General features: G+C 57.3%; 2 protein-coding genes across 2 annotated transcripts; one reads left to right on the top strand and one right to left on the bottom strand.

The window, feature by feature from the left end:
* Positions 1-1,374: 1,374 nt before the first annotated feature.
* BESB_004110 (putative exportin 1) lies at positions 1,375-13,595 on the top strand (the record flags this gene model as incomplete). The annotated part of the gene is made up of 21 exons (XM_029359166.1): positions 1,375-1,491; positions 2,175-2,312; positions 2,671-2,814; positions 3,403-4,018; positions 4,348-4,541; positions 5,164-5,218; positions 5,818-6,027; positions 6,196-6,299; positions 6,707-6,886; positions 7,404-7,602; positions 8,205-8,324; positions 8,622-8,787; positions 9,338-9,622; positions 10,322-10,406; positions 10,876-10,943; positions 11,103-11,218; positions 11,485-11,579; positions 12,114-12,298; positions 12,743-12,893; positions 13,186-13,278; positions 13,533-13,595. 21 exons carry the CDS (start codon positions 1,375-1,377, stop codon positions 13,593-13,595), a joined length of 3,384 nt encoding a protein of 1,127 aa, XP_029222079.1.
* Positions 13,596-17,261: 3,666 nt separating this feature from the next.
* Positions 17,262-24,170, bottom strand: BESB_004100 (uncharacterized protein; the record flags this gene model as incomplete). Its single annotated transcript, XM_029359165.1, has 5 exons — positions 17,262-19,279; positions 19,342-19,857; positions 20,341-20,477; positions 20,787-20,974; positions 21,552-24,170. 5 exons carry the CDS (start codon positions 24,168-24,170, stop codon positions 17,262-17,264), a joined length of 5,478 nt encoding a protein of 1,825 aa, XP_029222078.1.
* Positions 24,171-24,381: the final 211 nt, after the last annotated feature.

The following is a 24,381-nucleotide window of genomic DNA, read 5'->3' as shown; positions in this document are numbered from 1 at the left end:
TTTTCACACCATCTGTCCCGCCTTTTCGCCTCTTTCTCCGGATTCTGCGGACCGAAGCGGACCCGTATTCTGCAATTTCGGCAATCCAATACCCCCATAACGCATCTTTACTCCCCTGCTGCCCCTGTCTACGCCATCGTGGATGACGACTACACAATATTACCTCTTGCTGTCCTTCCACTGGAGTGGACATATGTTGCGGTGAGGAATACTCAATCTTCTGGAAGCCCTCGCAACTACAGAGTCCATTTTTCATTGAAAGCGATGCACACTGCCCTGTCGCCCTACCGGTCGAAGGCGACGCTCGCGGGTTTTGGTGCATGCCGCGGCAAATGCTGTGGACCGAAATCCGCACTCTGAGTTCGTGTCGCAGTGCCCTGTTCCCGCTTTCCTCTTCCGTCTGCACATTTCGCCCCTTTTTTTTCTGAAACATCGCTCGCATGCACGAAACAATACGTCGTGCGATAGGGTCTATCTGTAAAGCACGTCGCACTGTCGCTGGCCAAGTTTGCCTTTGTTCTCAGGTGAAAGCACGAGACGGCATTTGTGGGGCTACGTAGGAATTGCTTCACCTTCTTTTTTCTGCCAGAGCATAGAACTGAACTCTCGTCTCTCCTCGTTATGTCTCTCGGTCCATTGTTCGCGGTGTTCGTTGTCTTCCCGAGTCAGACTGTCTCTCTGCAGGGCAAGATGGCTTCATTTTTCACTTCGTTCGCGTACTTGTATTGTTGCTGCATGCAGATCTCGCCTCCCAGAGCGTCTCCAATTCCGGACCTACAACTGAAGCCGTAGCCTTGTCTCTCTTCCTACCTTTTCGCGCGCTTCTCCCTCCTGTCTGACGTCGTCGCGGGATTCAGCGTGCGTGTTTTCGCGGCAAGGCCCTCTCGGTTTTCTGCATCGCAGACAGGGTGTGCTACTGGAGCGTGCCCGTGCTCCTTTTATTTTCTCTTTCCTCATCTCATCTCCATACGTTTTTCAATTCCTGCCTCGCTCTCACCTGCCTGGCTGGCGCCTTCTCTCGCGAGCCCTTCTCTCTCAGCTTATCCTGCGCCACACGCTACTCAAGACGCGAACCCGTCTGCGAGTTGGCGGCTTTGCTGGCGTGCGTCCCCCGCGAAAGGCAGCTCTGCCCCCCGCGCATTTGTTTCCAGTCTTCGCGCCTGTCCTGTCTGAAAGACAGGGGCGTGTGCCCTTCCTCACTGAGAGCGAGTTGAGCCCTCAGGGACGCATTTTGCTCGTCTGAACATAACGTGGGGAGAAGCCAGCCTTTTTCGACTCAGGTTGCTGCGGCGTGCGCAAGAGGACGCTGAGGCGACGGCGACAGAGCAGAGAGACTGCAGAGTGTCTGGGCTTTAAGCGCTCCCACCACACACCATGTCGCTTTCCGACCCCCGAGCTCTTCTCGACACCAGCATCCCCTTCGATGACGCGAAGGTGGCGCTGCTGGACAAGGTCGTCGCAGCCATGTTTGGCACGACAGACAATCACTCGGTACGCTAGCGCCACGCCCGCAGGCGATTGACACACAGGCAGGCCACGTCTCTCTCCGTCTGTGTGAAGATTCGTGAGGCGCCCACCTGGCGGCTGCAGTCCGCGACACAGCCGAGTCCGCGGCCGCAGACTGCCAGGGCTGAGCCTGCGCCGAAGAGGGAGCGCATGCAAGAAGCGCCGAAAATCAATACGCGCGTCGCACATTCTGTCCCGCCCTCCATGCGTTCATCTCTGCATATCTAAACACATATATACTCGTAAATATATTTGTATCTAATATCTTTATTGGTGCGTGTGTGGAGAATGACTTGCGGCTTTTCTAGTAAGAGCAGACGACGGGCAGGGGTGGGGGTACTGGAGCAGGTGATGGCAGCCGTCGCCGCGTCACTCCCGCGACGATGAAGGCCTCCGGCGAGCCTGGAGAAGCTCGAGAGGGAGCTGTCCGCGGCGGCCGGTGAGAGGGTTGCCACAGATGCGTCGCCGTCGAGGGGAACGCAGGCGGCCAACTCATCAGTGTCACGACAGTCTGTCTACAAAGCTTTCCCTCCACACATCTGTGACTGCTCGGGTTTATCCGCATGCACCGCTCTGGTTGCGATATGCTCCCGTCTTTTTCTCACGAATCCTCTACAAGGATGCTTCGGGTGCGTGCTTCCGCTTTCGGTCATGCGCCTGTGTCTCAGCGCGACGTGGCGCACAAAGTCTTGGGCGAATTCAAGAATATGCCTGAGTCGTGGAGCTACGTTGCGGTCATCCTGAACAAGTCCCAGGATGCCAACACGAAGTTCGTCGCTCTCCAAATCCTCGAAAACACCATCCAGGTAAAAACTGGCGAATAGGAGACGTCATGTCTATCTGCATATAAAGGCGCTGCGCTCTTGTATCGGTGCCACCCACATCCACACATTCGTATGTATAAGTGAATATTCATATTTATCTATACTTACATGTATCTGGACGAATGTAGGCCGGTTGGCTCAGATTTGCAGATTTGGTTTCGCCTGTGTAGGGTGTTGCCTTTGCGTGCGCTCTTTGGCCAGCCCGCCGCCAGGCTCGTTTTTCCTCTGAGTATGTGAGACAGCGCTCAGCCGCTTCGGCTTGCTGGAGGGCCTCGAGGCGATAATCTGGCGTGTCCCTCGACGTCGACGCGTGCGCTGTGTCGGCCTTTCCTGTCTGCAGACGCGCTGGAATATCTTGCCGGAAGCGGAGAGGAACGGAATCAAAGTTTTTGTCACCGACCTAGTTATTCGCTTGGCGAGCAACGAGAAGGCGTGCCAGACGGAAAAGCACTTTGTCAACAAAGTCAATGAAAACCTCATTCAGGTACGGGTTCCTCAGGGTCCGCCCCAGCGACGAGACAAAGGGAACCAGTGTCTGTCGATCTGAGCCCAAGCTCACACAGTGAGCGAACTATATGGAGGAAGAAAAACTTGACAATTACTGCTAGTTCATATACACGACGGGGACGTGAGTCTGCTGGCATTCACGTTACGGCGGAAAGGCCGTGGTGTTGGCGGGCGCAGTTTTCGTGTTTCGAGTTCGTTGCGTGCTGCTGCTGGGCGGTCTCTCTTCACGCCCGTCTCGTCCCAGACGTATTCTGACTGGTGGGCTAGTTGTGATTCTTCTTGATCTACACGTATAGACTGAATTCGACGATTCTCTCCTCGTGTGCGATGCTGTTTCCGAGGCTTCCTTTTGCCTCTCGGTCTTTGTGTCTATGCGGACACGCCGTTCGCGCAGCGTCGCCCTGCGCCTTCTTCCGCCTGGCCTGCCTCGGTTTCTCTTCGCTCGCTTTTTTTTTGTGACTCGCGCGTTCGTGTCTCAACTTTGCGAGGTCTTTTTTTTCGCATTGGGAAGCAAGCGTGGCTGTCTTCTCGTATCTAAGCGTCGAGGGCTGTCTTTTTTTTTCAGATTGTGAAGCAGGAGTGGCCAGAGCGCTGGCCGGGGTTCATCACGGAGCTGTGCCAGTCAAGCAAGGCGAGTCAGTCGATTTGCGAGAACAACATGCGTCTGTTGAACATGCTTTCTGAGGAGGTGTTTGACTTTGGTCGGAACGAGATGGTGTCGAAGAAAGTGGAGAAGCTGATGACGCAGCTGACTGCGCAGTTTCAGGAGGTTTTCGACGTTTGCATGTTCGTGCTGAAGAGCTTCGTGGTGAACCCGGGCGGCATGAAGGAGAGCCTCGTCCAGCAGACCCTCAGGTGCCTCGCGCACTTCCTCAAATGGATCCCTCTCGGCTTCGTTTTCGAGACAGACTTGATCGAGACGCTGCTGCAGAACTTGTGGGAGCCAGTTCAGTTCCGCGCCGACTGCCTGCGCTGCATCACCGAAATCGCTTCGCTCCAGCTCTCAAGGGACGAAAGCCAGATGTTTCGCGAGCGCCTCGCCGTCCTCTGGATGCAGCTCGTCGCCAAAGTTCTCGCCCTCCCTCCGCAAACCCTCCGATTCGAAGACGCAGGCAAAGTCCCGCCGCAAATGCGGCTCTTCTGGGAGACGATCTACTGCCAGCTCTCCCTCTGCCTCACAGGTAAGTCCAAAACTGATTTGTGTCCAGGTAAACCAGATCCTCTTCCCGACTACCTACATATACATACAGATAACTAAATATCTATATCTATAATACACATACATGTAGTGGCATAAGCATATCTATTTATGCGCTGGGACTGGGCTAGTTCCGGGGGGACGACATCGTTGGGTTGCGCGAGGACGCTGCGCCGCACGCCGGTGGCAGCCGCGAGAGTTCGTTTTTCAGGTTGAATCAGGTTTCTCTTGCCTACAGAAAGCCCCGCCGCTCTGCGGGCGTTCCACAGTTTCCCCACTCTCGTGGAGACGTCCTGTGATGTGTTTTTTCAGCGTTTTTGAAGAATCACCGCGAGACAATCACCGAGCCGCTGGACAAAGAGAGGAATGGCCAGGCAACCATGCAGATGCTCCAGCAGGTCGCGGCCATGACGGATCTGCAGCACGAGGAGACCTTCCAAATCTGCCTCGACTTCTGGTTTTCCTTCGCGGAGAAGCTTCTCAACGAAGTCCACGAGATCGTCAAGGTACGCGGCCAGCTCGATTCTCGTTTTTCTGCGCAGACGTGCGGAGTCTGCCACACAGCACTCGAGAGAACGAATTGAACCGTCGGAGTGCCCGAGCAGTCCACCAGTTCTGTGTCCCGTTTTCTGCAGACTGCAGTTCCTTGATGTGGCATTTGTAGCTGTCAGCGTGTGGCGCTTCGGTGCGTCGATTTGTAGCTGCTGCAGGCCGCACGTGCATGCATACGCGTATGCATGCACGTGCGGAGTCCGTCTGATCTTGAGACACTCGAACCTGTTCGCGCCCGGGTATACAGGAATGATGATTCTGCATTTTGCGATCCATGCCTCTGTGCAAAACGAAGTTTACTCGTACAGGCTGCACGCGTGTCTATCCAGGGAGGACATACAGCTCTGTGTAACAACTAGGGACAGGCAGGCATACATTTGCATACATACACGCACATATGTGTATATATATATATATATATGCGTGTGTGCGTGTCGAGGTCAGAGTGGTCTTGCAACGGCGCTTTGGTGCGGCGTGACCGCACCGACCGAATCTGCAAAATTTTCCCTTTCTGGGGCGGGCGAACAATCAAAGCAAAAACGCGTTCCATTCTGTCGACAACACTTTGTTTTGCAGAGACAAAACAACGGCGCAGCTTCGCAGCCTCCGTTGATGCTCTCCATGCCCGCAAGTGAGTGGCTTAGATCCGCTTGTGCGCCAGGGGTTTTCCGTCTGCCTTCTCGTCCTTTTCCCTTCAAAACTGTCGCGTGTGCCCTATGTGTGCGCATATATACACGTGTATCAGTACAAACATGTCTGCGGAGAGAGGTATCTGGCGCTATCGTTGGATTTTTGCGCATTTACAGCAGAACGTGGACAGCGAGGAGGCGTGGGACTAGTGTGCAGTTGCGCATCGTTTGCCTGTTGCATCTGGTCATGTGGTTCAAACACGACAGTCCAACGTCAGTGTCTCTCCGCAGTATCAATCTGCTAATGCGTGTCAAGCTATTTCAATCTAGTTAACTCACTCCGTCCGTACTTGGAGTCAGACCAGAAGAGTTTACTTATGGTACCAGGAACGCCGGCAGCACGATCTCAAAACAATCGGCGTCGTCGGGCGCGCGTGCGGCAGCTGCAGACGCGGAGCGCCGCCTCAAACACGCCTCGCCCACCCATGCAAATGGAAATCCTGCATGCGCGACTCGTGGTGGAGCGCGATTCCGACGTGTCTTGTTGTCCCCCTAGGGTTTAGGTTTCAGGTTTTTTTTTCGTTTGGCGTTTCCGATGCAGACTCCGACGTGGCGGGGGGCTGCAGCGCGATCGACGCACTCCGGCTGCCCTGTAGCTCGTCTGAACTCTCATGGAGAGTGAAGATGTACGCGGGCGTGCTGAACGCCGTCCGCAAAGTCATGATCAAGAAAATGGCGAAGCCGCAGGAGGTGTACATACAGTTCGACCAAGAGACCGGCGAAGTCACCCGCGACTACGAAGTCGACACAGGTAACTAGGCGGGGGCGGCCGCCTCTTAGGGTCTACTACGGTTCAGTCTTTAGCCAGGCGCCCCTCCCCCCTTTCCTCTGAGAGGAACTGTGGCGTGCTTCGGCGGAGTTCCGTCGTCTTCACGCTTTTTCTGCTGTGTCGCCGTCGTCTCTTGCCTTGCGTGGGCAGCGGAAGTCGCGCTGTACAACACGATGCGATGCACCCAAGTTCTGCTCACCAACCTCGGCCAGGAGGAGACAGAGGCGATCATGCTCGAGACGTTGAACACCGAGGTAAAGCTCTCTGTCGCCTCCTGTAAAATACTGTACAAGTTATGTCCTTTTTTTCCGTAAAAAGGCTCTTATACAGGGAGAGGGGAGAAGGAACATCGATACTGGCAAACTTGTAAGGAATTCAAGAAATCTATGTCCCGCCTCTCCTTTGCGCATCTCGGCCGCAATGCAGGGAGAGCCAGAAGCAGACAGCCCTGGGTGCTGCGGCAGGCGTGCGCATCGCGACTCGGATCCTCTGTGGGCTGCTTGCATCGCGAGTCTAGGGCGTTTTTCCGCTCCTGTTGTCGTCTCTCTCGCCAGCCCCTCGCGTCTTCCGCGTTTTGCCTTGCGCGTCTCGACTGCATTTTTGCGCTGCGTATGGCGCTCTCACCCTGGCGTTTTTCTGGTTTCTGGGGCCGCGACTTCAGTGCATGCAGGCCCCCGTGCAGCTGAACGGCTGGAACCCGACGACTCTGAACCGCGTCTGCTACTCCGTGGGTTCCATCAGCGGCGCGATGCGTGAGGACATCGAGCGGCGATTCCTCGTTCAGGTCATTCGCAACCTGCTCAACCTCTGCGAACTCATGAAGACGAAGGACAACAAAGCTGTAAGCTTATGCTACGCGCTGCGCGACTGGAGGGATGCGCTGTTCAGGTGCATATCGTGTTCGTAGAGACGCTCCAGATGCGCTTCCGCTGAGTGCTGCATTCTGAGCCGTCTAGCCTGCGACGTGGCCAAGGCAGGCGACAGCGCGCTGAAGCTGCAACGCGCTTGGACGCCACCAGCGAGGATCGATCCGAAGGGCTGCTTGCGTATGCTTAGGTGCCTATAGGCGTGCGGTGAAGCGCGGTTTCTAGCAGCGCTGTGCGATTACCAAGGCAGGGAATGAACGGCTTTGGAAAGCTTCGGCCCCTCTGCGGAAACGCGTCGCGGCCACGCGTTTGCTGCAAGTCGTCTGGCGCGGTGTCCGCGACCGCCTCCAGCCCCGCGAACTGAACGTTTTCACTCTTTCTTTCGCATTTCTGCCTGCTTCTTGCGTCACGGCAAACGCGTTGTGTGACGCATGTCCCCGAGGTCTTGTGCCTCAGCTCTCATCCCTGGGGCCGTGCGACTTTTCTTCTCAGATTGTGGCCAGCAACATCATGTACGTAGTCGGGCAGTACCCCCGCTTTTTGAAGGCGCACTGGAAGTTCCTGAAGACAGTCATTTACAAGCTCTTCGAGTTTATGCATGAGACCTTCCCCGGCGTGCAGGACATGGCCTGCGAAACTTTCCTCAAAGTCGCACAAAAGTGCAAACAAGCGATGGCTGCGAACCGCCCAGGTCAGTCGCGGCTTATATTCGGAGACACTGAACCCCCAAGACACAAACCCCGTCCGAACGCGTGGACGAGCACCTACATCGCGTAGGCTGGAGGTGATAAGGCTCTCTTTCTGCGTGGGTGGAACCTTTCGCGTGCCCAACAAGCTTTGGCGGACAAAGAGGAACTCGCCGCCAGCGTGGCGTCAGTTGGCGCGGTATCGCGCGTCCACACACGAGTCAGGACTTGCATGCTGCTCTGAGCGTGCGCTCAGAGCCCTAGACGCCGGCGTTTGGAAGGAGTCGCGGGAGACAGACGACGCCTTTCTGGTTCCTGGCCGCAGAGTTTTCTCTCTCTTCTCACCTTCTGGCGCGTTCCCTCTCCCTACATATGTGGAGTAGACCCGTATTTGCATGTGATATGAAGCACATGTGCATGCGTCTGTCTTCATACACAAATCTCGTCGCCGTGTCCCGAAGCGCCCGCTTCCGACGCTAGCGGAGCCGAGCCCTACCGCGCCCAGCGCGTTTGTCCGTCTAGAGGGCGGCGCGGGGTGCTTCGCGTGCGCCTTTCATGTCGTCGTCAGAACGAGAGAAGAGCGATTGCTGTTTGTTGTGCTTTCCAGAAGAGCCCACGCCTTTTGTGATGGAGATTATCGAGAAGCACACGAGGGAAACGGAGGTCCTCGACGAAAAGCAGAATCTTCTCTTCTTCGAGGCTGTCGCATGGGTGATCTCTGCGGCACGTAGGTCCATGTGTGCGGCGCCGTTTTTCACTGATGGCGACAAAATGCAAGTTCACCCTTCCGCATCGTAGTATGCATGCACGGTGCAGATCGTTTTCGCGTTCAAGTGACCTGTCTTATAAAGGATATTCAGATTTACCTATCTATGTATTATTGTTTGGTAGAACGATTCATTAATTTTAGAAAAATTCTAACACTGCCATCTCGGTTTTCTCCGGTTGGCAGGGACGTTTCGTCTCCTTTTGGCATGAGGGCAGTCATTTTTTACTGTCTTGGTTCTTCTCTGTGTTGGTGCAGCGGAGGCGATGAAGGGCGAGTGTATCATGGGCCTTATGCAAAACTGCAACGCGACGTGGAAGCAAATCATGGAAGCTGCGAAGGCGAACCCCGACCAGGTCCTCTACTCGCTCGACGTTTCCAAGCGGCTGGTAAACATCCTCAGAGTTAACCAACGTGTGGCAAAGTAAGCGAGCGGAGTCTCAGATTGCCTAATTTTTCCGCACTGTGCTTGCAGATGTTTCACCGGGCAGCTCTTGGATAGCCGGGGAGCCCAATCATCCTTTTCTACGCACATACATCCGTATATATGTCTTTTTCTCATGTATCTGTATCTATCTACATGCATGTATGTCTATATCTGTTTATTTATCTATGGCAAGCATGAATTTGCCCTGTATATGCCACCGAGGTTTACTTTCTGAACTCAGTTCGATTTGGTCTTGCACCCTCGGTGATACCAGCATGAATGTGTTGACAGGCATCTGCGGCGTTTCCGTTTTTTGCTTGTAGAGTAGATACCAGATACCTTGAATTATTTACCACGACAGTGTTCTGAGCAGCTCCGTAACGCCGCCTGGCGCAGCGCTTGCCTCGAACGCCCTTCTGTCGAAGCGCCTTCGCTCGCCGGCAGCCGCAGCCGCGACCCCGAGTGTCGGCGTGCGTGGGAGGAGCGCCTCCTTCGCGGCTCGGGTTTCACCGCGTTCTCGCTTTTTTTTTCGGCTTCGTTCTCGCAGGGCGACCGGCGCTGCGGCGTTCACGCCTCAGTTGATGGTTTTGTATCAAGAGATGATTCAAGTCTACGGGCTCTACAGCCAGAAGATTCTGCAGGAAGTCCAGCGCTGCGGCTCCGCGCGGATCAAGCACAGCGAGGTCAAGGCGCTCCACCTCTACAAGCGCGAGACGCTGCATTTGGTGGAGACATTCGTCGACACAGCGGCGCAGGAAGGCGCCAACTGCCGCAAAGAAATCGCCGAAAAGCTCCTCGGCGACCTGCTCCAGCCTGTGCTCTCTGACTACAAGTGAGACATGGCGCCAGCGCGCATAGAGCGACGCAAAATCTCCTCCATTCCACGTCACTCGTAGAAAACTTGTATCTGCAGGTGCAGAGGTAGCCCCTACACGTGCATATATAAAAATATAGATATTTATATGTATCCCCATATATACATAGATACATGTATCTATGCATATACCCATATATTCATATAGATATGTAGTGTGACGCATGCGAGGTTAACAGTGAAGTGGCGGTTTCGTGTGTTCGAAGCGGAAAAACCGAGAACTGACCGCAAAGCAGCCCAAACGCGTTTTCTGTGCTCCTACGCCTGTGCCTGTTCAACCTTTCGATGGGATGGTATTCGCGCTTGCGTCGCTCCTCTCTTGGATGCAAAATCCAGCTTCTCTCCGGCCTTTGCTGTCTCTCGTGTATCCATTCACCCCTGGTGTCCTCTTTTTCCAAGCGTCTCTCGCCCCGGTGCTTGCTCGCTCTGCTTCGTCTGAAAAGTTCGCCTCCCTCGTAGTGAAACGCGCAACATTGGCGAACGCCGCGCGGCCTATGATCTTCACACAGTTCAACCCTGTATTATGAATTCCAGTAGACTCATGTCCTTGTCGTTTATATAAGTCGATTAAAGCTTGTCGAGTTCCTTGTATCTGGTTAGATCACTGCGTACTTAGGATCAGTTCGTTGCAGTCGCATGCATTCACTGGGTCTGCAGAAACAACATCCCTGACACGCGCGATTGCGAAGTCCTGACGCTGCTGTCCGTTCTGATGGCGCGCTTGGACTCGAACGTCTCTCCGGTAGGTTTTCGGTGCTCATTTGTTTATGTTGTCTAATTCTGAGGGCGCGTGGCGTTTCGTTATTTGCTATGTCGCCGTTCTGAACCTCTCGTCTGCCGTGTGGCTGCAAACGGGCTCGCCTTCTCTTCTTTGCTTTCCCATGTTTCTGCTTCTTCTGTGGCTCGAGAAACTGTAGGGAATTCATTCCCTGTTGCCGGCTGTTGGACTGATTTCCGCTATGTTTGTTCCTATGCATTTTCGTTCCTCTCTTTTTATTCCACCGTGTCTGCACGCGTAGGTCATCGCGCGTTCAGGTCAACTGTCGTCGCGTTTTTTTTTTGCCTTTCTCCGTTTCCTCATTCTCTCGCTTTTTCGCGCTCACTCTCCATTCTGTTCATCATGGTGCTGCGTCCGTCTCGCAGCGCGTTGTCGTCTAGTTCCTTTGACCTTTGCTGGATCTTCGACGCATTTTTTTTTTTTCGGTTTTCAGGTCCTTCCCGTGATCTTCGAATTCGTCTTCGACTCCACGCTCGACATGATTAAAACAGACTTCCAGAGGTAAGACGGGTCTCGTTTTTTGAGGTTGAAGCGCCTCGTTGTTGTCTTCCCGCTCCGTGTGAACTTGGGATCGTTCTTTCTGGGCTCTGCTGTCGTATGTCGGGCTCCGCGCGCGAGTTCTGCGTCGCTTTTTTTTTCTTTTTTCTCTCTTCCTTGCAGCTATCCCGACCACCGAGAGAAGTTCTACGAGCTTCTCAAGGCCTGCAACCAACACTGCTTCGGCGGCCTCTTCGCGCTTCCTCCTCACCAGCTGAAGGCCTACGTCGAGTCGCTCGGTCAGTGGCGTTCTTCACGGCTCGAGGAGAGCTGCAGTAAATGCAGCAACCTCCATCTCTCCTCTCCACGTGTTCATCTGTAGCTGCCAGCTATACATATACATGCAGATACATAGATATGTGCAGATATATATAGCATACACATATGTATGTTCATACACCAATATATATATATATCTAGTTACTGGAGATCTGTCTGTAGGTGTGTATAAGGAGATCTTTCCGAATTCTCTTTTCAAAAAATGATGCGATGGTGTTGTGCTCAGTTTGGGCGTTCAAGCATGAGCATCCATCCGTGGCAGAGCAGGGCCTACAGGTGACGTACGAATTCCTGCTCAAACTCATCAACGACAAGCGAGAAGTAAGGATCTTCTGGACCTCTCAGTTGTGTCTGTCTCGCCTAATTGAGTCATGGGGCGTCCCTCTGCGTGTACGCTTTGGTAAAAGTGACAGGCCGCGGCAGTAATTTTTTGCATGCTCTCAGACAATTTTCGCGCGTGGAAGCAGGATTCTTCCATTTCTCCTGTCCACATTTACTCAGGTTTCTGCTCCCTTCTACACATGTGTTTTTCCAGTCCTCTCGTACATACGTCTGAACGCGCAGAGCGTAGGATATGCTTCGCCTCGTGGCGATTTTTTTCAAAGTTTTGTCTCTCCCTGCGTGCGGTCAGTCCAGGCGGGGGTCGTGCTTCGTTTCCGTTTCTCCTCTGTGTTCCTGTTTCAGCATCGCTTTCGAGATGCTTTTGGACTCCTCCCTACCTCGAAGCGAATGTCCAGCGCAGGCGCGTTTTCGGGGCAATTTCTTGCCGAGCCCGTGGCGGCCTCCCTTCTCGGTTGAGAGGCAGTTTTCACGCGGCTTCTGACTTATCCGGTGGTGTGTTTCTGTGCGTTGCAGGTTTTGTCGGACTTTTGCAATTTGTTTTATTTTAGTTTGATGAAGGAGACGCTGTTGGTGTTGACTGACACGCTCCACCGCTCGGGCTTCAAGTACCAAACACTCATCTTCATGCATCTCATCCGCATCGTCGAATTCGGCGTCGTCCAGAATCCCGCAAACGGCATCACAAGAGAAAACGTCATGTAAGGCCCTCAGCATCTCAAATCGAATAGAAATCGCAGCGGTCACGTAGCTCCGTAGCTCTCTCTGCACAGATGCATGCGTATGTGCGGCCGTACAGGTAGGTAGGAGAGAGATGGATGGAGGTTGGGTGATAGATCTGGAGAGATAGGTAGGTTGATGTAGATAGACTGGTGGATAAGTGTAGGCCTATAGACTGATAGATACACAGGTAGATAGATGTATAGAGATGGGTAGATGATTGCATCCTGCATATATCTATACAGATTTGTATGCATACCTATTTATCTATCTGTCTATATATCCGTGCACGCACACGAGGTGGCGTGGGCGAGACGAGAAAGACAGTTCTTGCAGAGTGTTGCTCAGTTTGAAGTGTAGGGGTATGCGTCTGGAAGCCTCCTGCAGCCTCGAGCCTGAATGCCACGTGTTTTTTGTTTTCGCAGGCAAAGCTTGATTGACTTGCTTAGCCGGAGCTTCCAAACTGTGAACCAGAAGCAGGTCGAGGCTTTCGTCGTCGACTTGTTCAACTACTGCCGCGACCCGAAACCCACGCGCTTCCAGCAGCACATGCGCGATTTCCTTATCTCTCTCAAGGTAGCCTTTTGTTTCTAGGGTTTAAGCATGTCCCCTGTCGTACACGTTGAGTCGATCGTCTATTGCCGCCTTGACACGCCTGCAGACGAAACCCCTTTCGCTGCTCCCCACGCCGAGCGGCTCAGGTCTTTTTCTTCGGTTGCGTGTGTGCAGTGTCACCGCCTGTCTGCATGAGAGTAGTTGAAGTTGTCGCCATTGGAGCGGCGCCAGGGAAGGACTTCTTTGCTGGCCGCTGGCGCTGTGAATCAGTTTTCACGACGGGGCGCGGCTCGATGTGCGTGTGGCTGTCCAGGAGTTTGCGGGAGATAACGACCTGCTTTTCGAGACCGAGCGCGAGGAAGCGCTTGCGCGCGCGAGAGAGCTTGATCGCCAGCGCCGCATGCAGGTCAGTGGCTGCAGCTCAGGCAAAACGTTCAGCTCCCGCTGAGTCTCACAGGTCAACGTAGACGTGGCTAGGCGTGTGCATGTGGAGACTACAGCGCGGAGTCTTTTAGGGTTTCAGTCTGCTGTGGGAAGTAGAGAGGCCGATGGAAAGGGTAGAGCCGCAGCATCGCGGCTCCGACTGGGGAAGAAGAGAGTTGCGGTTGCGATTTCGGAGTGGAAGCTTCGAAAGCGTGCGTTGAATTTTCGGCTTGACAGGTTCCGGGCATGATTGAGCAGTACGACTCGACGGTGACGGTGCGCGGCGGCGACGACGATTAGACGTCCTGGCGTGTTCGTTTTTCCTTCTCGAACCGGAAGGCTTTTCTCGTTTTCGGGTGTGGTCGTGGAGTCGAGAAAAGGAGGTTTTCTCTTTGGCGCTCGGCTGGTGTCCTCCTTACTCTCTCTGACCGCTGCTGAACCGCTTCTGTTGAACTTTCGCTCCCGCATGCTTCTCGCGAGTCTCTCCTCTCTGTGTGCCTTGGGTTCGAACCTGCCAGAAAACTGTTTTGACTCACCGTGCCTTCTGGTTCTTGCGTCTTCTCGCTCTTCTCTTCGAAAACCGAAAGCAGACTGTACCTGGTGGAACCGTTGTCTTGGCACGTATCTCTTCTGTCGCAGAAAAAAGGAAGGTAGCTGCGCGACCTTGCGTGTCTTGTCAGCGCATTGAGAACGGCAAGGCAGTCCACACAGTGGCAACCGATGGAACAGCACAGCAGCGGCGGGAGGATGAAACGCTCGGGAGAGTGCGTGGATGTCTGGTTTAGATTCCATCTGCATACTGCAGCCACTGCTTCCTCCGTTATGGTACTATCGTGGGGACAGACGAGCTTCTGGTTTTCTACAGTCACTTCAGAACGCAGCAGAGTCTCCAACACTAAACCTGTGGATCTTGCTGCTCGGACGGACGACCGTCTCCTAGTTTAGAGGAAGTCACCGTCGGTGCAAGTGAGAGGTTCTTATCCAGATCCGACCTCGAGCTGCGAAGGTGACAGCGACTAAACTCGTTTTCGGTTCGTAGAGACTGCTAGGATTCACACGTGATTTGTGATAAGCCCGCGCGAGCAACACCTTTCTGGGCGGTAGTTTGAAAGCGAGGCTGACGATGCGGGCGAGGTCGCATCCTCCCGCGCGAGGTTGTTTCGGCGAGGGAACGTCCACCTAAACTCGCCTGCAGCATACCCCGGACTCGCCAAGGTCAGAAGAGCGGGAAGCAGAATCATGCGCTCTCCGGCGCGCGTATCCATACACTTACTTCTACCTTCCTGTCTATATGTATGTACATATATACACACACCCTAATATATATATATATAAATATATATATACGCGGGGGAGTGTAGTGGCCAACTAGACGGAGGTTGAGTGCGAGTTCCAGGCCGGACTCCGAGCGACCGTTTTGCGTTCAACAATGCTGGGTCGTTCCCACAATAATAGGGGAACTTAGAAGAGTTTGTGCGTCGCTTTGAGGTCTGGATGACGCGTGGATGCGAGCCCGTACATCGTGACCCCTCCTGTCGCTTTTTGGCACAGTACCGCGGAGAAGCGCCCAGCAGCCCTGCCTGCGATCCGATATCGGTCACTGGCTGTGGTGAAGAAGAGTTACCGAAGTGAAGAGAAAGGACCGACGTCTGCGTACTACAGCGTAGCCCAAGTGAAGAAGCATGCAGTTGCGGAGAACTGCGTGTATGCTCCCTCACCTCCCAAGGCAACGCCTACAAACGTGGCGCGAATGCACCATCAGCGAGGAATCTGCGCTGCCGGCTCTCCACTCGCTGATTGGTTATTCTGCTCTGTGTGGATTCATGTTCAATTATATACATGTATATAGATGAGTGCATGCGCGCTTGTGCTCGCCCGCGCGTCACCGCGTCCACAGCTCACTACGCCCTGCGTGTCCTACAAAACTTTCTGCACGTGTACATTTCGTACCTCCCCCTATGAACCAAACAGAGAAGCGCGAACCGGCAAGAGCCTGTGTGCCTTTCAAAATCTGCATGCGTCTAACGTGCATCGGCGTGGAAAACCCTCAAGCACTTAAGTCCTGCGAGGGAGCCCTGGGCGGAACGACGCAAATATGTCGGACGTTAGGCGAACAGCGCAATGGAAAACGGAAACCAAACGGAAACTATACACGAAGTGACGATACTCTAATATATTATATCATATAAGTATGTACATATTAAAATATTCGTTATGTATATGATATAATATTCGTTATTATATGATAGTATTCCAAGCGTCGCGTGACTCTGCCGCTTCGCACGAAGACACTAGCTATCTCCCCCCTCCCTTTCTCCCCCCCCCTTCCCCACGCAGTCTCGCGTCCACAACTTTTTCTCTCAAATTTCAGCGCCTCCACAGACAGCGCACACTCACTGTGAGAAGACCTCGTCATCTCCTCACTCTCCACCTTGACTCTGTTTTCGCCTCTCAGGCGATACGCAACGCAAGGTGAGAGTACGAATTCTCTTCACCGGTTCGGACTCTCCGCTCGAGGCACCTCTCGCGTCGCCACGCCAGGCGTTTGTGGTCACTCCACTGCCTTCTGTCTTCGTTCCTCGCGCACCGCTGCGAGAGACTACACAGAGAATGAGGTACTGACTCCCTTTGGGTTCCTCCTCCCGATCAAACGCCCCCGCAGGCCTGGACGTGCGCATCAGAGCGTTTTTCCACTGAAATAATGTCTCACGCCTCTCTCGCTTGGTTGCCTCCGCTGTTGACGACACACCCGTCGATCATGGGTCAACTCACGCGCTTTTTCCGTGCAAAAACTCAACTTTTTGCTTCCTCATCCCTGCAAGCCCGTGCCGCGAGCGCTCTTCGCTAGACATACTTCTTCGCAACTGCAAGTCCGCGAAGCCTGTAAACAATTCTGTGCCGTGATGTGCTGCTCTGGCGCGCAAATCGTAATCATCACCAGAGGAAAAGCACTTCCCGCAAGCCACCCCTGAAAGACTATCCCCTGAGACAACGCTCAACAACAACCGGAGTCCTTCTCCGCGGATCCAGACTTTCCTTCACGCCCCCCTCTCTTCTTCCCCTTCTCGTTTCGAAAGCTGCGCCGTGAACGAGGAGCGAATTCCCCACGCAAGCGAGGTGGACAAAACTCTTGCTGTGAATTTCTCTGCCGCAATTTAGCAAACGCCTGTTTTCCACCCGTGCCTTGATGCCCTTCGCGCGCGTACTCTACTCCGCGTGGACGAGACCGCCTGAAGACGACGGAGCCTTCCTCGTAAGAAAGGAGAAAAAACTACACAGTCTACGCCGCCAGCCGCAGAGGACAAGCAGAGAGACCCCAAGGTATGCAGAGACAATGGAACGACACTGAGACAAAACGAATGCGACACGATGACGCAAGGAGCCGCTGGCCCCGGCTACACTCTGCCACACCTCGCCGTGAGCGAGAAGGCGAAGCGCAGGAGGGACAAAAATCGAATAAAACGTGCCGGAAACGAGCCAAGTTCGAAGTGAAACTTGACGCAGAGGGAGTGAGTATAGCGAGAAAACTGCGCGACTGCGGGGGCGTTCGCCTAACACAAAACTCCAGCCGACGACGCAGACGATTTCCGCACGGAACGCTGCGGTGCTGTCGCGTCTCCTCTTCGCCGCAGCTCCGTAAACCGACAGCTGCGTCGTCTGCGCAAAAACGCGAACTGCCTCGACGCCTGCGCCATCCTGTCTCTTCACAAACAAGCGGCACAACTCCGGGAGGGCGCTGGGGGAGGGGGAGGGGGGAGGGAGGGCGCTCCTCTCCCTGCAGTCCACTCTGGCGCCGACCAAATCCGACGTCACAGCTGCATCGAGAGCAGGTCTCTCGCGTTTTCAGCGGCCCCCGCTCACTCTCAAACGCTCCAGCGCCTGCGGCCAAACATTTTTTAGGTTTTTCCTCGCAGCGGCGGCTCTTTCTTCACATGCCGACAGCGTCTGGCTGTCCTACGCCCGCAGCTAGCGTCTGCTGCGCCTTCCGCGTCCCTCGCGGCGCTTGCGGACTTCTGGCTTGGCGCCTTCGTCTCCCTCGCCCTTGTCCTCTTCGGTCTTCTTGTCGCGCCGGTCTTCGCCGGTCGGCGACGGGCTGGGCGTGTTTGGGTCGTCGAGGAAACGGAGCCCGGTGTCTTCGTCTTGCCCTTTCTCCACTCCGGGTTCGAAGCCGAAAGCATCTTGCCCCTCGACGCGCGGGTCTTCCCGCGGCTCCGACTTGCTCGGTGCGAATCCCTCCGTCCCTTCCGGCGCTCGCCGAGAGCTGCTGTCGTTCCCAGAAGCCGAAGAATCGAATCCCTCCCCGGAATACTCAGTCTCTTCTTCGATCTTGCTCAGGTAGTGCGACTCCAGCGCCGACTCTCCGCCGCCCAGCTCCTGCGCTCGGCCGAGGTCCGCGCGAGGCGGAGGATAGTCTTCCGCGGCGTTTTGGAAAGACATGGAGCCGTCGCCAGCATTAGCCGGGGGTCCCTCACGTTCGCCCTCTTGCTCTAGGTGTTGCTTCATCGTCATCTGTTCCCCGTCATCGAAGCCGCCTGTGTCGCCTCGCTCCTCTTCGTATTGTGCGTCTCCGCCCCGCCCGCGCTTTCTTCCGGCGTCTTCGCAGGCAGAGAAAAACGCCTCCAAGTGACGATCCGCCTGGTCTTCCTCCATCCAAGCCTCCTTGCAAAGCATTTTGCTGCCTCCCCGCGGCACATCGATGTCGCCCATCTCTGTAGGCGACGCAAAGGCTAGGTCTCGCACAGACTGGAGCGACGACGAAGCATGCGGCGTGCCTTGCCCAGCGTCAGGCTGGGAAGAGGAGGACCGATCAACCGACTCGGCGTCATCTTCCTTCTCGTCTTCTTCGCCCTCGTCAACCGACGCATCCTGAGGCGCGTCGCCATGGGAGCTTTCCCCTGCAACGCTTGAGGATGCAGCGGAGGCGCCGGCCTGGCTAGTCTTTCTTCGCGAAGAAAAAGCAGCTGCGCCCCGCTTCCTCCGCTTGGCTTTACTTGCACTGCGAGCTGCAGGCCGCTTGTGCGTCTGGCGAACGGCGCCTGCCCGCCTCGTATCTTCGTCCTGCATCTGCATCGAACTGTCTGCGATGTCTTCCAGGGCTCCTGCCCCATGACGCGGCGTCACTGGCCTCTCTCCAAGTTCGCTGAGCCTCTCCACCTCGACGTGCGCGTCATCCCGCTTCCCGCGGCCCCCGCTAGGACTCTCCCTCGGCGTCTGGTCGTCCTCTGCGCTCTTCAGATGCCGTCGCTGCCTGGGCGAGTAGCCAACGCCTTCGCGAGTTTCGTCTCGCTCGCCGCTTGAGCGCGTGCGCGGTCGCGTGCGCTTGCCGCTGTCGCCTGCCCTCGCGGCGTCCTCGGTCTCCGCTCCGCACCCTTCTGCGTGGCTCACCTCGTTCTGCCGCAGAGGCGTGCTCGCGGCCGCCGACAAGGCGACGACGTCTCCGCGCGCGTGGCGACTCGAAGGCGAAGCAAGGCCGTCCTTCGCCTCGAGCAAGAGAGTCTGTCGGCGGCCTTCGAAGCCGCTGAGCGCCTCGCCGCCGTCCTGGACGAGTCTCTCATAGAGCGCAGCGCCTCCCGCGTCGGCTCCCCGCGGCGACCTGCCTTTCCTCTCGCTGGCCAAGTCGCCTTCCAAAACGCCAGACGAGAAGTAGGCGGGCGGCGTCCCCAAGACCGGCGGCGCGAAGGCGGGGAGACCGTGAAAGCCTTTGTCGACTTCGCGCGACTCGGCGACGCCGCCAGGACCGGGCGGCATGCCGTGGACAAACGGCGAAGGAAACGCCGCTCCTGAGACCTCTTCGCCTCCCTTCCCTTCAAAGCCACTGCCCCCCGCCGCGAGACCCCCGGGGTAGGACCCAAGAGGGTACGGAGACGCGGACGACCCCGCGTAAAGGTGCGAGCTGGTGTCTGAGGCAAAGTCTGCGGGCTGTGTGTGACCGGGGCTTGGGGGCGCGCCGGCGCCGCCCGCGAAGCCTGCGGACGGCGGAAACGCTGACCTCACGCCGCGTCCTCCCCCCCCCCCTCGCGCGCTACAGCGAACACCGGCGGGTTACAGATGCTGCCCGCCGAGCTCTCGAAGCCTGTGCTGGTCTCCAAGACGTCGCAGGCGTGCGCCGCTGCCGCAGAGCGCAGCTTCGCGTTCAAGCAGAAGTGTCGGACGCGGTTCAGAGTGAAGAGGAGACCGAGGCAGTCGGGCGCCGGGCACCGGAAGGTGTACGAAGTGCACCGGGCGCCGTAGCCCGAGGGACCAGCCAACTCGCCCGGGTGCGGCGACGGTGGCGCCGAGGAATGGATGCTGTCCGGTGTCGCCAACGCGACGCTCTCCTTCGTGATGCCCAGCAAGAGATCCGACGAGAGCGACGCGTCCTGCGGCGCTGGAAAGAAGAAGTGAATCGGCGGCAGCGGCGGCGTGTCGGGCACGAGAGAAAACGAATTCGCGTGTGGGTCGAAGTAAAGGAGGTCTTTGATCTGCTTCGTCGCCACAGGCAGACCGCAGAACAGATCGAGGCCGTGAAGAGCGATCAACGAGTCGGCGGCCTGCTGGAGCCCCTCGACGTCCAGGCGCCACGCTGCAGCAGAAACGACGCAGACGCCCGCAACGTCAGCATCCTACACGAAGGGCTCGACAAGCAGCAATGCGGAAAGCCGCCTGACAACAAGAGCGAGACAGCCAAGACGTTCACCGCGACTCCACCCAGCCACAGGCACTCCCCAGGCAGCGCCATTCGCGCTAAGCTGCACTCTGTGGAACAGGGCAGAGCAGCAGTCGCCCAGGGCGCGTTGGCAATTGAGTGAACGCTGCGCTGGGGAGCATGCTCGGAAATCTCGTGAGCATAGCCACGTGAAAGAAGCGAGACGGGGGGCGGGTAGACGCCAGCCACGCACGCAGCGTCTTCCAGATGACTGACTCCACGGCAATTCCCTTGCATGCGCATCCGAAGAAACGGAAGCGGAACACAGAGTTCGCCTGCGAAGTGGCGGTAACATTCTAACATGAACCTTAAACTCTTTAGCGCCTCGGCGCGCCCTCCTGACCCGCCTGCGCCGCCTACCGCTCGCCAAGTCGGTTTTTAGAACTGCGAGGTAGTCGTCAACGTGCTGAGACCTGCCGAACGTCTTTTGCCTCTCCTTGCAGGCCGCCTCGAAGCACTGCAGAATAATGTGTGGACTCGCTTCCTGGGGCGCTCGTCTGTGGGAACAAGACAGCGGAAAAAACGCAAAGCGCGGGCACTCCAAGCGACCCACCTCCCTTCCTTCCTCTTTGCCTTCGAGAGCCATTCTGCTTGGGGAGAGCGCTTTCGACCCCAGTCGCCCGCTTACTCTGACGCGGAGTCTCAGATATACCGACTTGCGGACGCGCGTGAGCGGCGCCTCTCCGCCCCATCCTAAAAGCTAGATTTACGTATGGAGGCTCTTTAGCCACAGAAAAGCAGCGAGGCGCAGATGTAGACGCAGGCTGCGGACACACGATTCTGCATGCGAGAGCGCCCTCGCTCACCTCCAGCTGTACGTCTTGCCTTTTCCAACCAAAAAGGCGCCTCCGACGACGGTCGGCTCGCGCGCCCAGCGCACGTTCACGTTGACGCTTCCGGCGGCCAGTCTCGCGTTGAAGACGAGTGCGAAGGCGAAGCTCCAGCTGACGTCTCGGCTGTCCAGCCACTGCTGAATGAGCGGCTGGGCCTTCAGCTGCCAAACAGCATCACATCGTCCACATCAAAATGAGCAGGCTACAACAAAAACGCCCAAAATGACACAGCCGACGACCCCGTCCCGCGTGAACAGCTCCCCCCAAAGCAGGAGCTCGCCGCCTGCATGGGTGCGCACCCGGCGCCGCCGGAAGGGAGGACGCCGTGCAAGTATCTATTCGCCATAAAGCCTAAACCCCACACAGGATATTGCCCAGGCAGGCGCTCCACGAACCGGAACGCGGCGACAGAGCAGTTTTCCCGGTCATGGATGCTCGCGGGCACCAGCGGCGCCACCAAACCCGTGATGCACGGAGGAGGCGTCTGCAGAGGTCATGCCTCGTGCGCTAGCGTGCGGCTAAATGTCAATCAAACATGAGAATTTCAGGTTTTCCATGGAATCTACTTGGAAGAAGAGGCTTGCTACTGCTTGCTCCTGAAAGTCACAGTACCAGCTGTAAACCAAGTTCTCCGTAAGTTAAACTGAGAAGTCAAGGAGGTACAAACCATACGAGAATTAGTTACGTCCACTGTGCATCTAGGTGAGACTGAGTCGGGGAACGAGCGCAACTTCGTACCTCCGCAAGTCGCTGGCATGCCTCTTCGAGTTCAGGCGGCGGGGGGACTGAGATCTGGGTTGAAAAGACCGCGTACGGGCCTCGGAGGGTGCCAGCGGTTCCCGAGCCCCCTGCGGTCTCTTTTCCGGCGCCGCCTGCTGCGGGCTTTCCGCCCGCTGCAGCCTTGCCGGGAAGCCCCGCAGCCCCTGCGGCTCCATCGGAGCCCACTGCCATCAGCGCAGTCCCGCTGTCGCCCACGCTGCCTGCATGCGACAGCGAAGACGAGCGCGAGCCTCCACCCCCACTGCTCGGCCACGCAGAGGACGGGAACAAGCTCTTTGCAGACATGTCCGATCCTCCGCCAGGAGTGCCGCCCGCTCTCGCTATGCCTTCTCTCGAGGCGCCGCCCGCCGCCGATTTGGAGCTTCGCCTGGACTGACTCGCGCTGCTGGCGCTGCTTGGCGGGCACGTCGTCGTAAAGGCCCCCGTCTTCTCGTCGAGAAACACTCTTTCTTTTCCAGCCAAAGTCGCCGCTGCTGGGGGGTCGCGGGCTGTGCCGCCCACCGCCGAATGCGCCGAGGACCGACGACTCATCGACCGGTCTTCCCCCAGCGCATGCAGCGAAGAACGGCGGCTGCCTGAGTACACTGAGGACGCTTCCGAGGGAAGTCCAGTAGACGCCGAAACCAGAAGAGACTCCACGTTGAAGTGCGGAGGCGTGCAGGTCGTCGAGGGCGTCCCAGCGGAGAGAAAGCCTTGGTGCTGCTGGCGCTTCTGCGAGCTGCGGCGCGAAGCGGAGCCTGACACAAGTCCCCCCGTACTCCCCGGCGGCCTTTTTGTCGGCGTCGAAGGCCCCGGCATCTGCATGAGCAGATGCGAGGCAGACGGATGTGAGAGAGAGGACGGAGGCATGTGGAGCGGCCCCTGGAAGCCCAGCGGCGAGGGGGAAGCTTGCGCAGCGCCGCCTCCCGCGCAGCCGCCTCCCGAGAGACTCGAGGAGGGTGAGCCCGAAGCCGCCGAAGAAAACGAAGAGAACTCGAGCATCTGGCCCCCGGCGGCGTGCTGGGCGTGTGAGGGCGCGTAAACAGAAGGCAACTGCTGAGGGGCTAGGTGGGGGGCTTGCGAGAGATGCACAGCGTGGGCATTCTGGTGAGGCGCGCCAAACTGAGAAGGGAAACCGTGCGGGCTGTATCCGCCCCCGGCGCAGGCCTGCGCCTGGTGGGAGGGATGCCCGCCGACAAGAAACTGTCCTGCTGCCATGAACTGGTTCCCCGCGCCGCCGCAGTCCGCTGGAACAACACTGGAGGAGTGAGGATAGGGGAGGAGGGTCGAAGGCCCGGCTCGCGGCTCGCCCCCCTCTGGAAAGTACGCAGCACTCCCTCCACTTGGGGGAAACGCGCCTGGCTGGGAAGGATAGGATGAAACAGGTGGCGCGAGGCCTGCGGCAGATGAACTTGCTTGCGCTGACGCTGCACCCTCCGAGCCTCCTCCGGCAGCCACAGCCTCCTGGCTTCCTCCTGACGTCGCTTGAAGGGCTGCGTGCGCTTGTGGATGCTCCGCGAAGTGGCAGCCCGGCGGCGGTGCTGCAGATGAAGCGTCCATCTGCTGCTGCCGCCCCGCGCCCCCCACTGCAGACGGGCCCCACGCGGCAGCAAACGAGGCCTCCAGCTCCTTGGGCGGCATGCCGCAGCCATTCGCGTCTGGATACCCCCTTTCAGCGGACGGCGGCATGCCCCTGACGTCTGCGGCTCGGGGGGCGCCCTCGGTTTCCGACGGGTGCGGAGTGCTCGCGCCTGGCCTGTATTCTTCGCCGGCGCCTCCTCCTCCGTATGCCGGGGGGGGAGGGCCTGCGTGATCCCCCTGGTTCATCTCGGGCGCGCCTCCGGCGCCGCCTTCGCTTCTGAGCAGCACAGTGCCTTCTCCGCTTCCCGCGCGAGGGAGCTGTGCGAACGGGTCGTAGCCGTGGTGCTGAAGAAATGCCTGCTGACTCTCCTGAGTCCCTGGCGCGCCGGACACCACGAGGTGTGCTGGCAGATGCGTGTGCTGCGGCACAGGAACCACGTGGTGGTGGTGTGAGAAGGCCTGGGCGTGTTGCAGCTGGTGAAGGTGGTGCAACTGTTGCTGCTGAAAGATCTGCTGCCGCATGAGAAAGTCGGGCGGAATCATCGAAGGCGGCGCTCCCGTCGCGTGCAGGAAATGGAGAGCCTGCAGCTCTTGTCTCTGCTGCTCCAGAAGCGCAGCTTGATGTTCGACGTGGTGGTGGCGGTGGTCTTGCTGCTGTCCTTCCGGCTGAACTTGGTGCTGGAGTTGAAGATGGTACGAGGCAGGTCGTGGTCGCACTCCATCGTGTCTCCCCTCCGCCAGCCCAGGCGAGGGAGACGGCGCCGAAATGGCCGCCTCCGCCCCCCCCGAAGCGCCGCCGCCCAGGGCAGCAGCTGGCGCGCTCGCGGCGCCCGCCACCGCCAACGGTTCATCCTTGGCATTTTGGTGCGGCTCGGGAGACGCGTGAGGCTCCGCGGAAAACTGAGGATGTGGCTGAAGCTGCTGCTCGTACCAGCCTTTCCGGTCCTCGTGTCCCTGCAGGCCCCGCGCTTGCCACTCGAACTGCAGCAGCTGCTGCTGCGACGGCGCCGAGAGCATCGTGCGGGGGGGATGCTGAATACCGAAAAATCTTTTCTCGCTGACTCAAGCAGGAAAAACACACGCCGAGGTCACCCTCCTCTTGTCACACACTCGGGTCCTCGGCCGCAAACAGCACTCCTATAGCGCTCGCAGAGTCACGAAGAACTTGAGCTTGTGGCACCCCCCACGTAGACCCGATGGGCGACACTGCGCCGTGAGGCTCACGATA

The sequence above is a fragment of the Besnoitia besnoiti genome, chromosome I (genome assembly GCF_002563875.1).
Source record: "Besnoitia besnoiti strain Bb-Ger1 chromosome I, whole genome shotgun sequence".
Lineage (NCBI taxonomy): Eukaryota > Apicomplexa > Conoidasida > Eucoccidiorida > Sarcocystidae > Besnoitia > Besnoitia besnoiti.
Note: the sequence above shows the minus strand (reverse complement) of the source record. Positions and strands in the feature narration are given on the sequence as shown.